At 45.4% G+C, this 15,886-nt stretch overlaps 1 protein-coding gene across 1 annotated transcript; it reads right to left on the reverse strand.

The window, feature by feature from the left end:
- Positions 1–13,478: 13,478 nt before the first annotated feature.
- On the reverse strand, positions 13,479–14,918 carry LOC107299121 (potassium voltage-gated channel subfamily A member 5-like). Its single transcript, XM_015828489.1, has one exon. It carries the CDS (start codon positions 14,916–14,918, stop codon positions 13,479–13,481), a length of 1,440 nt encoding a protein of 479 aa, XP_015683975.1.
- Positions 14,919–15,886: the final 968 nt, after the last annotated feature.

The raw sequence follows: 15,886 nt of genomic DNA on the forward strand, positions 1-15,886 counted from the left end.
TTATTATTATTATTATTATTATTATTATTATTGAAGAAACGAAGCAAATCAAAACTCGGAAATGAATCGACACAGACTGAACAGCAGGGGAATTTTTTTTTATTTCAGTTCAAGGGACACCCATTCGTATCTACGAAATGAAAAAATATATTATTTTAAGCTTTGCCTTTTTTGAAAAAAAAACAAAACCAACCCAAAATGATGTTTACACTTCATCCAAATTGTCACGTGGTTCTATATCAATCAGTATGATAACGCTTTGGGGGGGGGGGAAATATCCTTCAATTTTAATCTACAGTTCTGCCCTTGTTTTGGTTTTGGTTTTTTTTTTCCTCCTCCACTTTTGGACCTGCAAGTGAACAGGTCGTGTTAGAAACTTTAAAACAGTCTTGAATTGAAACATGGAGGAATATATCAACACTGCTTCATAGCAATTTGAGAGGGTGATCTTCTTACAAAAAGTGTCTGGTTGCTATGATTACAGAGAAGAGTCCTAACAATCAATTTACTTGATCTAAGGGGGCATTTTTTTTATTATTATTTAGGTTTTGCTCATTTTGCTCAGATTCCATTTATGAATGTGTGAGACTCACAGGAGATTCTAATTACACCCAGTAGCAAAGATATGGCAAAAGTCAGAATATTTAAAAGGGACAAATATTTTTTACACAGAAGATGTACAAAGTTGGCATTTAAATTGAGAAGAAAGCCTGCGTGGTGTTATAATGTTTCTAAAAAGCTCAAATCTAACTTTTAAAACCTGGACATTTTTCTTAACTTCTAATCTTTTATTGATATAATTTAATCTTCCGTTTGATTCACAGTCTGCGACGGCTACAAACTTAACCGTTCAGGTCCTAACCATGGATCAAAGAGGAGCTGTTAAGGTGACATCTGAATATATAGTATATATGGTATATAATATATATGGTTAGGACCTGAACGGTTACGTTTTTACCCATCCCAGACTGTGAATCAAATGGAAGATTAAATAATAACAGTAAAAGATTAGAAGTTAAGAAAAAATGTCCAAGTTTTAAAAATTAGATTTGAGCTAGTTAGAAACAGTGCTTTTTTTTTTTTGTCATAGTACGCACCGGAATGGAGTTCCAGCACCTTTTTTCGACGGATTTCCCAAATTTTAAAAGTAACTTTTGAAAATTTGATGTTTGGTCCACGTGGACTTGAATCGCCCTGTCGAGCGTAGCAGGTCGGCGCCAAAACCATTAAAATGGTGCAAGCGGGCTGCTTGTGTGTTGAATCTGATGCATGTGTACTTTGTCCACACTGGTTGTGATGGCGCTACTCGGCTTCTGGCACTGCTCGGCTTGTGATTAGTCGTGTGGTCACACGCTGAGTGCTTACTGGGGGCAGCGACCGTTATGTTTCATTACACAACTGACATGTGTGGGTGTGTCTACAGAGATTGACTATGTGTGAAAGGTAAATAATTTCTTTATTTTAAAAAATATCACTGGTGAATTGAAAATCTTTTCTAAATTTTCAGTGTAAAAGTGTGACCCCCCAAATTTAAAAATGAAAAAAAAAATACTAATTACTTCTCAACCACTGGTCCTGCTAAGAACTGAATATATATATTTTTAAATAAAAGATTAACAAGACGTGAGTTCCGGCACCTTTTTTGTTTGCAAAAAAAAAAAGCACTGGTTAGAAATATTACCTTACAACCTCACGCAGGCTTTCTTCTCAATTTAAATGCTACCTTTGCACGCCTTTTGTGTATAAAATTATTTGTCCCTTTTAAATAGCCTGACTTTGGCCGTATCTTTGCTACTGGGTGTGATTAGAATCTCACTTATTCACAAATGGAATCCGACCAAATTGAATAATTTCCAAATGCTTGTCCGCTTGGGGAAAAAAAAAACCCCTAACATGACATGAAGCTACTGAGAAATTTAGCATTTGGATATTATAGAATCGCTTGCGTGTTATCGACAAGGGTAGCGCAATATACCTCACAAACTGCTTTTAAACGATAGGTCCCCAACTTGGCAGAGGTCCTCTCCCGAGCCAAGTGACCCTGGGACACCTCACTGACAAGTGTGGGTGTGATGCAGTCCGGATTCAGCCCGGTTCTTCCTTTCCACTTGCTGGACACGTGGTTCCGTGGTCCTTCTGGCGTGGCCTGCAGGAGTGATGGGTCGCTTGCCTTCCACGGGAGCTTCTGCCCCACAGATGTTTTCCCAAGTGCTTGTGAAGCTGCTTGTTCTTCCTAGACACTGGTTTATTTTTATTGTTGTGAAACTCTGCTGGACTTGTTTGTTAAACACAAGTTGAACGGTTGCTAGATCTGTATTCTATTCTGTTCTATTCCATTCCGCTCTATTCTATTATCTGTTCTGTTCTGTTTTGTTCCGTTCCATTCTGTTCCATTCCATATTTTCTATTCTATTCTATTCTATTCTGTTCTGTTCTGTTCTGTTCTGTTCTGTTCTGTTCTGTTCTGTTCTGTTCTGTTCTATTCTATTCTATTCCACTCCACATTCTATTCTATTCTATTCTATTCTATTCTATTCTATTCTATTCTGTTCTGTTCTGTTCTGTTCTGTTCTGTTCTGTTCTATTCTATTCTATTGAGGCAGGGTTAGAAAAAAGAAATCCATCAGAATCTTCTAGAATAGAATCTTCTAGAATAGAATCTTCTAGAATAGAATCTTATAGAATAGAATAGAATAGAATAGAATAGAATAGACCTGGAAGGAACCTTGGAGGTCTTCTAGTCCAGCCCCCTGCTCAAGCAGGAGAACCTATACCATCTCAGACAAGTGATTGTCTAGCCTCTTCTTAAAAGTCTCCAGTGATGGAGCGCCCACAACTTCTGGAGGCCAGCTGTTCCACTGCTTAATTGTTTCTCACTGTCAGGAAGCTTCTCCTTAATTCCAGATTGCTTCTCTCTTTGATCAGTTTCCAGCCATTGTTTCTCGTCCTTCCCTCTGGTGCTTTGGAGAATAATTTGACCCCCCTCCTCTGTGGCAGCCCCTGAAATCCTGGAACCCTGCTATCATGTCACCCCTATTCCTTCTTTTTTCTAGACTGGCCAGACCCAAATCTGATATTCAACGTTTTTATATTAAGGAGTTCTGGAGGAAGAGTTCCTTTCCAATCTGACTGGTATTTTGTTTTTTTTAAGGAAGTCACGAATTATCTCGCAGCTGCCAGCAATATCTCGAGCAGATCTTGAAGCAGATTCTGTGGTCCCACTGGACCCATATTTCAGCCCCGGCTGTCAAAAACAACTGGAAGACGTAAACCTTGCCTTTTAATGGCACTTCTGTGAGACGCTAAGGGGGAAAAGATGCTGGATCAGCTCACTGTTAAATTTACGGGACCAGAATTTAAAACTGGCTGCTCACAAAAGGAAACTGCCAGCAAGTTCGGTCATCACAATGCCAGGCCGTACCTGACAAACACTTTGACGAGAGAACTGGCAATAATTTCTGCCATTTAGAAGGGAAGCCATCCCATCACAAATGAATTAAGGCTAGGCGCAGGGGTAGGCAAGCTTGGCTCTTTTATGACTCGTGGACTTCAACTCCCAGAATTCCTGAGCCAGCAATTGGGGAACTATGGCCCCCTTCATGACTTGTGGACTTCAACTCCCAGAATTCCTGAGCCAGCATGGGGCAACCATGGCCCTTTTATGACTCATGGACTTCAACTCCCAGAATTCCTGAGCCAGCCTGGCTCAGCTTGGAAACCTCTCCCTTTCCCCTCAGCATGGCTGGCTCAGGAATTCTGGGAGTTGAAGTCCACGAGTCATAAAAGAGCCAAGGTTGCCTACCCCTGGGCTAGGGTATGTTAACACAATTACCCCGTGGTCTCCCAGGGGTTCACCAATCGGTCTTCTTCTGATCCACCGAGAATTTTCTCAGCATGTTATGTCATTACGTCCGGGTAATTTTTTCTTTTTCTTATTTTTTGGAAAAGAGCAATGGACCCTTTCCATCATCTGGCAATCCGCAGGGTTTTCCCAAGAAAACAAAAGGAATTCAGCCAGATGATCAGCCAGCTCCTTCAGTAACCAAGGATACAATTTATTCCCTTCGAAAAAATAAAATAAAATAAAATCCGTAGCCCTGCGTCTACCCATTTCAAATTACAATCCTACCTCCCCATCACTTGAGGGTGTAACACAGACCCTCTTTTCAAAGACAGTGGTAAGGCCTGAGGAATCCTACTTTGTGTGTGTGTAATTGTGATGGTTGGCATCGGCAAGGTGGACATTAAGCACTGGACAAGCACAGATGAAGTCCTAATGGAAAAAGAGTCAATGCACAAATGTCCACTAATGGGTCCCTCCTTATCTTGCTTCAACCCATTTTTGTCTCTTCCAGAAAAAAAAACTGTGCCAAAACTAGCATTCATTTGTAGATTCCAAACTGTGGCATCCCCTTGTAATTCAGACTGTGATCCTTAAAGGGTCTGACGCCATTGTCGTAAAATATTTGCCCTCTTTTTTTCCCCCAAACTTAGCAATAACAATAGCGTTTAGACTTATACACTGCCCCGTAGTGCTTTACATCGCTCTCTGTGCAGTTTACAAGGTCAGCATTATTTGAAGATTGCCCGCCCCCAACAATCTGGGCCCTCATTTTACCAACCTCGGAAGGATGGAAGGCTGAGTCAACCTTGAGTCGGCCAGGATCGAACTGCTGGCTGTCGGCAGAGTTAGCCTGCAGTACTGCAGTTTAACCACTGTGCCACCAGAGCTCCTAAGACAGTGGTGGCGAACCTATGGCACGGGTGCCCAGAGGCGGCACTCAGAGCCCTCTCTGTGGGCACGCACGCCGTCGCCCCAGTCCTAGGACTTCAGCTGGGTTTTATAAAACCTTTTCGCTTTAGGCCTCCGCCGCCGTGTGCAAAAAAAAAAAAGGTTCAATCAATCAATCAATTTCAGTTTTTTGCGGGGGAAAAAAAGATCTTGCAAAGTTGGAATTGATTGATTGAACCTTTTAGTCCCACCCCGTCTGCCGTTACCACCGCAGCCACGCCCACCCAATTGGCCACACCCACCCGGCACCCGACGATGCATAAGTGGGTTTTGGGTTGCAACAATTTCAAAAAAGTGGACACTAGAGCAGTGATGGCGAACCTTTTAGAGACCAAGTGCCCAAACTGCAACCCAAAACCCACTTATGCATCGTCGAGTGCCGGGTGCGTGGGGCCCACTGACTGGGTGTGGCCAATTGGGTGGGCATGGCCAATTGGGTGGGCATGGCCAATTGGGTGGGCATGGCTGCAGTGATAACGTCAGACTGGGTGGGACTAAAAAGTTCAATCAATCCCAGCTTTGCAAGAACTTTTTTTTTCCCGCGAGAAGTTGAAATTGACTGATTGAACCTTTTTTTTTTTGCACACGGCGGCGGAGGCCTAAAGCGAAAAAGTTTTATAAAGCCCAGCTGAAGGCCTAGGACTGGGGCGACGGCACGCGTGCCCACAGAGAGGGCTCCGAGTGCCGCCTCTGGCACCCGTGCCATAGGTTCGCCACCACTGCACTAGAGGGTACTAAAAACTTTAACTAAAGGAGAAAAATATATAAACCTGATTCTCTCTCTCTCTCTCTCTCCCTCCCTCCCTCTCTCTCTCTCATACACACACACACACACACATCCAACCTACTTCAGAGAATGGCTATTGTGGGCAGGAAGCTTTGTGCAAAGATGAATGAAGATACAGAGATAAAGGTTAACATCAAGAGAGGGATATTTCAAGGAGACATATCTCCTTGAAATATCCTACTGTTTCTAATTGTATTGATTCCTGTGTTAACAATACTAAACAAGTCAGGCCATGGCTGTGAAATATCAGAAACATCTGCCAGGCTATCACATGGGTGATCTAAAACTGTTTGCAGAAATGACCATCTGAAATAGAATCACTCCTCAACTCTGCCCACATATACAGCCAAGATATCAAAAAAGTGTAAAAACTGTGAAAAGAGAAGGAATGAAGATGCTTTATGGAAATAACATCAAGAGTTTGGATGGAGAAGATCACTACAAGCAGCTGGATGTCCTTCAAGTTGAGACATCCAGGATACTGAAATCAAGAGGAAGGTTAGAAGCCAACACAGTGCTGGGCTGCATGAACAGAGGGATAGAATCAAGATCACGTGAAGTATTAATACCACTTTACAAGGCCTTGGTAAGGCCACACTTGGAATGCTGCATCCAGTTTTGGTCACCACGATGTAAAACAGATGTTGAGACTCTAGAAAGAGTACAGAGAAGAGCAACAAAGATGATTAGGGGACTGGAGGCTAAAACATATAAGGAACTGTTGCTGGAATTGGGTATGTCTAGTTTAACGAAGAGAAGGACGAGGGGGGACAGGATAGCAGTCTTCCAGTATCTCAGGGGCTGCCCCAAAGAAGAGGGAGTCAAGCTATTCTCCAAAGCGCCTGAAGGCAGGAAAAGAAGCAACGGGTGGAAGCTAACCAAAGAGAGAAGCAACCCAGAACTAAGGAGAAACTTCCTGACAGTGAGAACAATTAACCAGTGGGACTACCTGCCTCCAGAAGTGGTGAATGCGCCAACACTGGAAGTTTTTAAGAAGAGACTGGACAGCCATTTGTCTGAAATGGTATAGGGTTTCCTGCCTGAGCAGGGGGTTGGACTAGATGACCTCCAAGGTCCCTTCCAACTTTATCATCATCATCATTATTATTATTATTATTATTATTATTATTATTATTATTATTATTATTATTATTATTATTATTATTATTATTATTAAAGTCCAAACTCAATGGAGGAAACACCATCAAGGCAATTAACACCTGGGCAATTCCAGTCATTAGAAACACAACTGGAAGAGTGTCCTGGACTCAAGAAAAACTAAAAAGCCCTGGATAGGATAGGAAGACTAGAAACAATGAATCATGTCCTTCTTCCACACAGACTCTACCTATCAAGGAGCACAGGTGGGCATGGAATATTGAAGTAAATCAGACGGTTCAGGAAAAACAAGCACATTAGAAGAATATCTGAAGGGCAGTGAGGAATATAAAATTTAGAATAGAATAGAGCTGAAAGGGACCTTGGAGGTCTTCTAGTCCAGCCCCCCGCTCAAGCAGGAGAACGTAGACCATCTCAGACAGGTGACTGTCTAGCCTCTTCTTAAAAATCTCCAGTGATGGAGCACCCACGATTTCTGGTGGCCAGCTATTCCACTGGTTAACTGTCCTCAATGTCAGGGAGTTTCTGCTTAATTCCAGGTTGCTTCTCTCTTTAATTAGTTTCTAACCGTTGTTTCTTGTCCTGCCCTCTGGGGCTTTGGAGAATAATTTGACCCCCTCTTCTTTGTGGCAGCCCCTCAAATACCGGAAGCCTGCTATCACGTCACCCGTATTTAGAAAGATGCATTGAGTGTGGTGTATCACAAAGACTTACTGAATACCAGATAAGGCAAACTGGCCTACAAGAAAGACCAAATGGAAAATGGAAAAAAGGTATGACAAGACAGGAAAATTACATAGCCAGTACACACACACAAACTAGCAGACAACGCAGATAACCACAAGGCCTGGCAATGGCTGTGAGCCAGAAAGTTGAAGATAGAGATGGAGGGGCCGATTCTGGATGATCCAGACCCAGCCTTAAGAACAAAGGCATACAAGACCAGAATTGAGAAGACAGCAACAGACAGCAAATGCCACCTCTGAAAAGAAGCTGAAGAAACAACGGACCACCCGGTAAGCTGCTGCAAGAAGATCACCCGGACCGACTACAAACGACGGCACGACAAAGTAGCAACAACGGTGCGTTGGAAGATCTGCAAGAAGTGCCGCTTGCCTGCAAACAAGAATGAGTGGAGACCACAAAATAGGTAAAGTCGTAGGAAACGAAGCAGCTAAAGTTCTAGGACAGTGGTGGCGAACCTATGGCACGGGTGCCAGAGGCGGCACTCGGGGCCCTCTCTGTGGGCACACGCACCGTCTCCCCAGCCCCGCCTCCTCCCACGGCCCCCTCCTCACCAGCAGCCCCCCCAGAGGAGAGTCGCCCCTGGGCGCGGCCCATGTGAAGCAGCGCAGCCAAAGACATGGTAGCCGGGCAGCGGGGATAAGACTCCGCCCTTGCGCCCCGTCGCACACAGATGATGCTGTGGGGCATGGGCAGAGGGCGTGGCCGCCGTGGTGCTGCTGGGCTGCCTGGGTGATCTGTGGCAGGCCGTGGAGGTGGTGGGTGGCCCAGTGGGCAGGGCGGAGCAGGGACGGGAGTGGAGGGGCAGTTTTTGGGCACTCAGTCTCTAAAAGGTTCGCCATCACTGTTCTAGGAGACTTTAAAACTTCGACAAGTGCCTGTCACATAACATAGCAAACTTAATAGATGTCGATCACAAAGACAAACAAATCCAAATAGTAGATGTTGCAGCACCTGGAGACGGCAAAATAGATGAGAAAGAACTAGAAAAAATGATACAATATACAGTAAAAAAACAAAAACACTGTGCAAATAGAAGTAGAACGACTGTGACAAAAGGAAGCCAAGTCCCCATCAGTCAATTGCAAAAGTCAGCTTTCCTTGGAACAACGTATATCCTGCAGGATCCCTCCAACACCATCGGACAACATTTGCCTATCCCAGGTCTTTGGAAAGGACTTGAAAGGTGGATAAAAAAAACGCCAAATCCAATCTAAGCATCTGGCTGACCGCACAATCAACCGCAACAATGCACTAAGAGTTTGAAAAGTTCCTAAATAAATTTCTCCAATTCCTTGAGGTCGTTGTCCTACCTGATTTGAATCTTCCCTTACCTTTGCCGGGGAGAAATTATGCTTTTAAGTGTTGGAAGAAGAAAATCCCACAGTCTGAATCCGTACCCTGAATAATTCTAAAATAATCATAAACAAATATTGTAGCAAGCACTTTCGAAACTATGGACTAATGGCCAAAAATGAGATGTTTTTATCACGAACAAATCTTGCCAGATTCTTACCTCGTTGTTGTTTTTTTGTTTCGATAATAATTGCCCTAATAGATCACGGGAAATGCCAACTGATCATAACATATCCCGACTTCAGCAAAGCATTTGGTAAATGGCCCATTGTTGCCAACTTAGTTAATTGTGGGCTAGATGGAACGGCAAACTAAGCAGAAAATACGAAATCGATAATCCCATTGAAAGCAATGTTTGCCCTCCTTTCAAACCGAAAGGAGCTATTGACCGGGGTTGACACAAGAATCAATCCTGGCCTGTCCATTTTTAATCAAGATTTTTATTCATGGTTTGGATGAGGAAGAGAAGAGGATTCTGATCAAACTGAGCGGGCCAGCTAACGCTCCGGGAACACAACAATAAAATTCAAAATGATATGGGTAAGCGAGGGAAAAGGTTGACAAACAACAGCACGAAATTGAACAGAAAAACAAATTAATTGTTATTCCTCTAGGGAACGAAAGTAAAATGTGCCGGAGCACAACAGAGGAGGGGGATAATGACTCGATAACATAACCCGAGAGAGACATATTGAACCAGAAACAGAATATATGTCAGCAGTGTAAAGATGGCTGCCAAAAATATTGGGATTTGGAGCTGTGCTAGGATGTCGGCAGAAGGGCTGTTTCTAAATCACAAGAAGAAGGAATTCCACTTTATTCCGTTCAGGTCTGGTTGCCAGGTGTCCACTATTTGAGTGGACAGTCCACTTTTTTCACATTAGGTTCACTATTTTTTTTTCACAAAATAGTGGACATTTTTTTTTATTCAAAAGCTTTATGATGAAATGGTACGTAATCTAAAGCTGTACAGTCTACTTTTTTTTACTACTTAACACACACACACCCCGCTTGTCCGCTATTTTTTGGAAGCAGACCTGGCAACCCTATGGGCATCCCATGTTGAATTATTCAGAGAAAGCATGCCTGGCTAAGGAATTCTGGGAGTTGAAGTCCAAAAGTCCTAAAAGGGCCAAGTTTGAAGACCCCTGGACTAGAAGACCTCCAAGGTCCCTTCCAACTTTTATTATTATTATTATTATTATTATTATTATTATTATTATTATTATTATTATTATTATTATTATTATTACTTTTATTTTTACTTTTACTTTTCCTATTACTATTATTATTGATTATCGCACAGTCAGCCAGATGTTCAGACTGGATTTGGCATTTTTGTCTACCTATCGAGTCCTTCCCAAGGACCTGGGATAGGCAGATGTGGATGTTTGATGGTATTACAGATATCCGCAGGATGGAAGCAGTTCCTATTATTATTATTATTATTATTATTTATTATTATTATTATTATTATTATTATTATTATTATTATTATTATTATTATTATTCATTAGACGTGAACCTCAGTCAACTGAATATCAACATTATTATTATTATTATTATTATTATTATTATTCATTAGACGTGAACCTCAGTCAACTGAAATCATCATCATCATCATCATCATCATCATCATCATCATCATCATCATTATTATTATTATTATTATTATTATTTCTAATAAACTAGACTTGATCGCCCGAGATAATGCATGAAAGAAGTCCCTTCTTGGCAGGCAGAAATTTTGCTGAAATGCTCAGCCACAAGCCCTTGCACATCTATGTCTGAAAGCTAGTAATAATCTGGGTGGATTTAAAGTCCATAAAGTACTCAGATTCCATTCCCCACAGCTGCTCGTCAGAAAATAATGAAGATAATTCCCTGGGCATGGTTTTAAAATCAAATGTGCTTGATCCCCCCACGGAGAAACTCTGCGGCAGCATTTGCCATTCAAAAAAAAAAAAAAAATCCCCAAAAACCTCCATTTCTATTAATCATTGAAAACCTACTTCAAAAAAAAAAAAAAGCCATAGTTTAATTTAATTTACAGACTTGGGTCAGTCAATTTATTTCCTCTCTGCCTGAAGCAAAGAAGAGAGACTTTGGCATGCTGGAAGAGAAACTTAATTGGAAATTCAGCAAAAAATAGGTTATGCTACCCCTCTTTACCCCCCCCCTTTCCAGGGTCTGCTGGACAGACGCCCGCAATGTTTATTGCCCTGACTCCAATTACAGCAGTCTGTTGCAAAAAAGAAAGCAAGCAAAAAAAAGTCTCGTCATGATTGCGATGGCTGCCTTCCCAAACCTGCATAAATCCCATCCATTCAGCAGAAGGCAAAGGAAAAAAACGATTCATGGGCGGGGCAAGAAGGATTTAAGCTCTTTTGGCTAGAGCTGCCTTCTTAGACCAATTCAGAGAATGAGGTGGCTGGATGGAGTCCCTGAAGCAGGAGGCGTGAGCTTCAATGGACTCCAGAAGATGGTAGAGGACAGGAAGGCCTGGAGGAATGTGGTCCATGGGGTCACGGCGGGTCAGACACGACTTCGCAACTAACAACCACAACAATCATTACGCAGGAATTGACCGTTCTTTTCCCAACGGTGCTTTTTCCAAAGGCAACTGGATTGTCTTGTCTTTTTTATTCCCTTGAAAATATTTCGCTTCCCATCTCAGAAGCTTCTTCAGAAAATCCAGAACCGAAGAAGCTTCTTGGAGGAGAAACGAATCGTTTTCAAGGCAAGGGGAAATCCCAAGAAAGTCCAGTTGTCTTTTTGGAAAAAGCACCTTTGGGACAACCATGATTTAGATGACGGAGAATCTCCGTACACATTAACCGTTCTCTTCCCAGCTCTGTAAGATGGACAAGAGAAGACAGCGAGAAATCAAACCCAGAAGATGGTGTAGGGTTCCTGCCTGAGCAGGGGGTTGGACTCGATGACCTCCAAGGTCCCTTCCAACTTTATTATTATTATTATTATTATTATTATTATTATTATTATTATTATTATTATTATTATTATTATTATTATTATTATTATTATTAAGACTCCTGTCTCAGGAGCTCCAGAAGAGATGAGGTCCTCTTTTTTTTTCTCACTAGGCTTCGCGATCCAAGTTGAACAAGGAGAGGGCTGAACTTTTAAGGAACCAAGTTCTGCCAGCCATCTACCAATAATCTACCAGGCCACAATCCATCTTATTTCAAAATGAAAGGGTCCAGTTCCCCACTTAGTGCAAAGTGGAATCCATAAAAGCTTTATTTAATAACCTCTTACCTTTTCCATTAGTTTCCTCCCCCCCCCAAGAGTCCATTACTGGACACTGTCCTTTAACAAGAGTGACCAGCTCCTTCCAAGACATCAATCACGTCTAGGTCCCAATCGGAAAACTGAATCCGTAAAGCTCCACGGTTACCAAAATGTTTTTTCTGGCACTTAACTTCCAAAGCTTTTAATCCGCTGGATGAAAACTGAAGCCAGAAACGTTCTACAAGCAGTCCTTGACTTACAACGCTTCGTTTAGCGACCGTTCAAAGCTACAACAGCCCTGAAAAAGGGGACTTACGACCGTTTTTCACAGTTACAACCTTTACAGCCTCCCCCAGGATCACGCAATCAAAATTCAGACGCTGGGCAACTGGTTCGTATTTATGACCGTCGTAGTATCCCAGGGATCATGTGATCTCCTTTTACAACCTTCTGACAAGCAAAGTCAATGGGGGAAGGCAGACTCACTTAACAACCGTGTTACTAGCTCAGTGACTCATTTAACAGCTATGACAAGAGAGGTCGTAGAATGGAACAAAACTTATAACTGTCTCACTTAACAACAGAAAGCTTGGGCTCAAGGACCACCTGTCTTTAGAAAAGCCAGCCCTTCAAACATCAGCCAGTTGCTGACATCTGGCCTCACTGAGGACTAGAAACATGGATACAGTTCACAGAGCAAAGGTTGCCATTGATATAATTTAATTCTCACCAAACGTACAAAACTTAAGACAATGCAATGCTTTTGCTACTAGAATAGTTGAACTTGTCACGCATACAAGGAAAGGGTTAGGGGGTTTTGTGTTTGTTTTTTTACTTTAAAATAGGAAATATATTCCTTAGCTAAAAGTCTACAATAGAGGTCATGGTTTCGTATCTCACAGTAACATGGCTATTTTTCATCATACATATTAAAAAATAGAAATATTTTAGCTTGAAACGATGGTCCCTATATAAAAATTCATTTGCTATCCACGGGAGAAAAAAATGGCCTTAGAAGAAAAGATGATAGGAGGGGATTTGAGGCTGGGGGGGGCTACGAACGAACTCTACAAGAACTCCCCACTGTTTTTTGTTTTTTTTTTGAGTTTAGGAAAAATAAATTATCTACAAGCCAAGTCCTTTTTCCACCCCAAAATTTGCTCAGATAATGGGAAGCGGAGGCCAACTACCGGTAAATCTTTGCTGGTTTGAAATCCTTGGCTCAGCATAAACCTGATGCTGAGTCATCAGAAGGAATTAATCGCTGAAAAGAAGAAAAAGAAAAAAAGAAAAGAATCCACTAACTTAGAGCTGTTTTTAAAATAAGCTACCAAACTTTTTTTTAAAAAAAAATAAAATAAAATAAAATAAAATAAAACCCAGTGCTTTGTTCCCTGATATATAAATCGCCACCCAAAATTGCTGTTCTTACAGATCGGTTTCCCTGGTGGAATCCATACAAAGGGCATAGAGGGACTTTCTCAAATCGATGGTGTTATTGGCTTTCATGTTGCTTTTCTCCACCGACCTGGTCCCGTTGTGGGTCTCGTCCAGATGCTCCAGATGCACCACGGATTTGCAAGGGTTTTTGCTCTTCGCCTCTTCCCCAGAGCTGCGCCGAAGAAGGCTTCCCGAGTCCTGTTGGAGAAAAGCTTGCTCCTCGTGGTCCGTCTCCCGGTGGTAGAAGTAGTTGAAGTTGGACACGATGACCGGGACAGGCAGGGCGATGGTGAGCACGCCAGCGATGGCACACAAAGACCCCACGATCTTCCCTCCCACGGTGATGGGGCTCATATCCCCGTAGCCCACCGTGGTCATGGTGACCACCGCCCACCAGAAGGCATCAGGGATGCTGGAGAAGTAGGATTCCGGGTCATCGGCCTCGGCGAAGTAGACGGCACTGGAGAAGAGGATGACGCCGATGAAGAGGAAGAAAATGAGAAGGCCCAGCTCCCTCATGCTGGCTTTCAAGGTCTGCCCCAGGATCTGCAGACCCTTGGAGTGCCTGGACAGCTTGAAGATCCTGAAGACCCGGACCAGGCGGATGACCCTCAGGATGGCCAAGGACATGGCCTGCTGCTGGCCTCCGCTGTTGCCCGGCTGCTCGCCCTTCTGCTGCTCGTGGGCCAGCTCGGTGCCCAGCGTGATGAAGTAAGGGATGATGGCCACCACGTCGATGATGTTCATGATGTTCTTGGAGAACTCCGGCTTGCTGGGACAGGCGAAGAAGCGCACCAGGAGCTCAAAGGTGAACCAGATGACGCAAGTGGTCTCAATGACGAAGAAAGGGTCGGCCAGGATGCTGGGACGGGGCGCCTGGCCCGTGGGGTCCCGCAGCTCGGCCGGCTCTTCCTGGAACTCCGGCAAGGTCTCCAAGCAAAAGGTGACGATGGAGATGAGGATGACCAACACGGAGACGATGGCGATGCCCCGGGCCGAGCCGGAGCTCTCGGGATACTCGAAGATCAGCCACACCTGGCGCTGGAACTCGTGGGTGGGCAGGGGCTTCTCCTCCTCCCGCAGGAAGCCTTCCTCTTCCCGGAACCGCTCCAGGGCCGCCTCGCCCAGCTGGTAGAAGCGCACCTCGTCGGCGAAGACCTCCAGGGAGACGTTGACCGGCCGTCGGAGCTTGCCCCCGGACTGGTAGAAATACAGGATGCCGTCGAAGCTGGGCCGGTGCCGGTCGAAGAAATACTCGTTGCGCAGAGGGTCGAAGTAGCGCAGCCGCTTGGCCGGGTCGCCCAGCAGCGTCTCCGGGAACTGGTCCAGGGTGCCCAGGCGCGTCTCGAAGCGCAGGCCGGACACGTTCAGCAGGACGCGCTCGGCCAGCTCCCCTTCCCCGGCGCTCGCCCCCTCGGCGGCTGCCATGGCCCAGGCCGAGCCGGGAGGGTGGGAGGCCGAGGCTCGCTCCGCAGCGCCCGGCTGGCCAAACCGCCCGCCTTTGGCTCAGCCTCCTTGGCGCACGCCGCTCGCTCTTGGCGCAGGCTGGGGGGCGGCGGAGGGGCAGCCCGTTGCGCGCTCTAGGCCGGCCGGCAGCGGCCCCTCTTGGCCTGGGGCGCCCGAGCGCAGCCACCGGCCGGGGACCCCGCGCGGAAGATGCCGCGCACCGCCCGCGCCTGACGTCAAGGAGGTTGCGCTTCAGCGCCCCGGCGGGCGGACGAGCGAGCGAGCGAAGCGGGGAGGGACGCAGGCAAGGCAGGCGGGGAGGGGACGGGAGAGGGAGGGAGAGAGGAAGCGAGGGAGGGCAGCTGCTTCGGTCCGCTTTCCCCCCCGGTGCGGCTCCTGCCTCTCCCGGTCCTTCCTTCCTTCCTTCCCGGGCAGGCGAACCTCTCCATCGCGCCCAGAACTAGCCTTAGCCTCGCTCGGAGCGCGCAGCCATGCGCCCCGGCCGTGCGCCCTGGCTGCGCAGAGGAGCATCAGGGCGCCCGCTCAGCTGGGCACAGCTGGAGACCCCCGCCTCGGGCTGGGGGTGGGTGGGGGGTCTGAGAAGCGCAGAAGCCCCCTCCCCGCAAAAGCAGCCGTGGAGAGCGGCCTCCGGGCAGGCCAGGCGCGGCGGGGGGCGCAGCCGGATCCTCTGGGCCAACGGAGCGTTGGATGGCTCTGGGTGCCGCGAGGAAGCGGGCGCTGGGGGACCGAGCCGGACCGATGATCTCGAGGAGATGGGCTGGACGGAAAGGAGCCTGGGGGTGGGGGGTGACTGGGGAGGGGGTGTCAGCCTGGAAAGTGAGAGACCCTGGACCCTCAGCCAGAGAGTCACTAGGCGGAAGAAGCCTGAACTCGCCTCCCTCCCGCGTTTGCCATTAATTAATTAATTAATTAATTAATTAATTAATTAA

This window comes from Protobothrops mucrosquamatus, unplaced genomic scaffold (assembly GCF_001527695.2).
Source record: "Protobothrops mucrosquamatus isolate PMUCROS unplaced genomic scaffold, P.Mucros_1.0 scaffold4563, whole genome shotgun sequence".
NCBI lineage: Eukaryota > Metazoa > Chordata > Lepidosauria > Squamata > Viperidae > Protobothrops > Protobothrops mucrosquamatus.

What these genes read in the sequence shown, in the direction of transcription:
- LOC107299121 (XM_015828489.1), bottom strand. Translation starts at nt 14,918, where the DNA reads ATGGCAGCCGCCGAGGGGGCGAGCGCCGGGGAAGGGGAGCTGGCCGAG.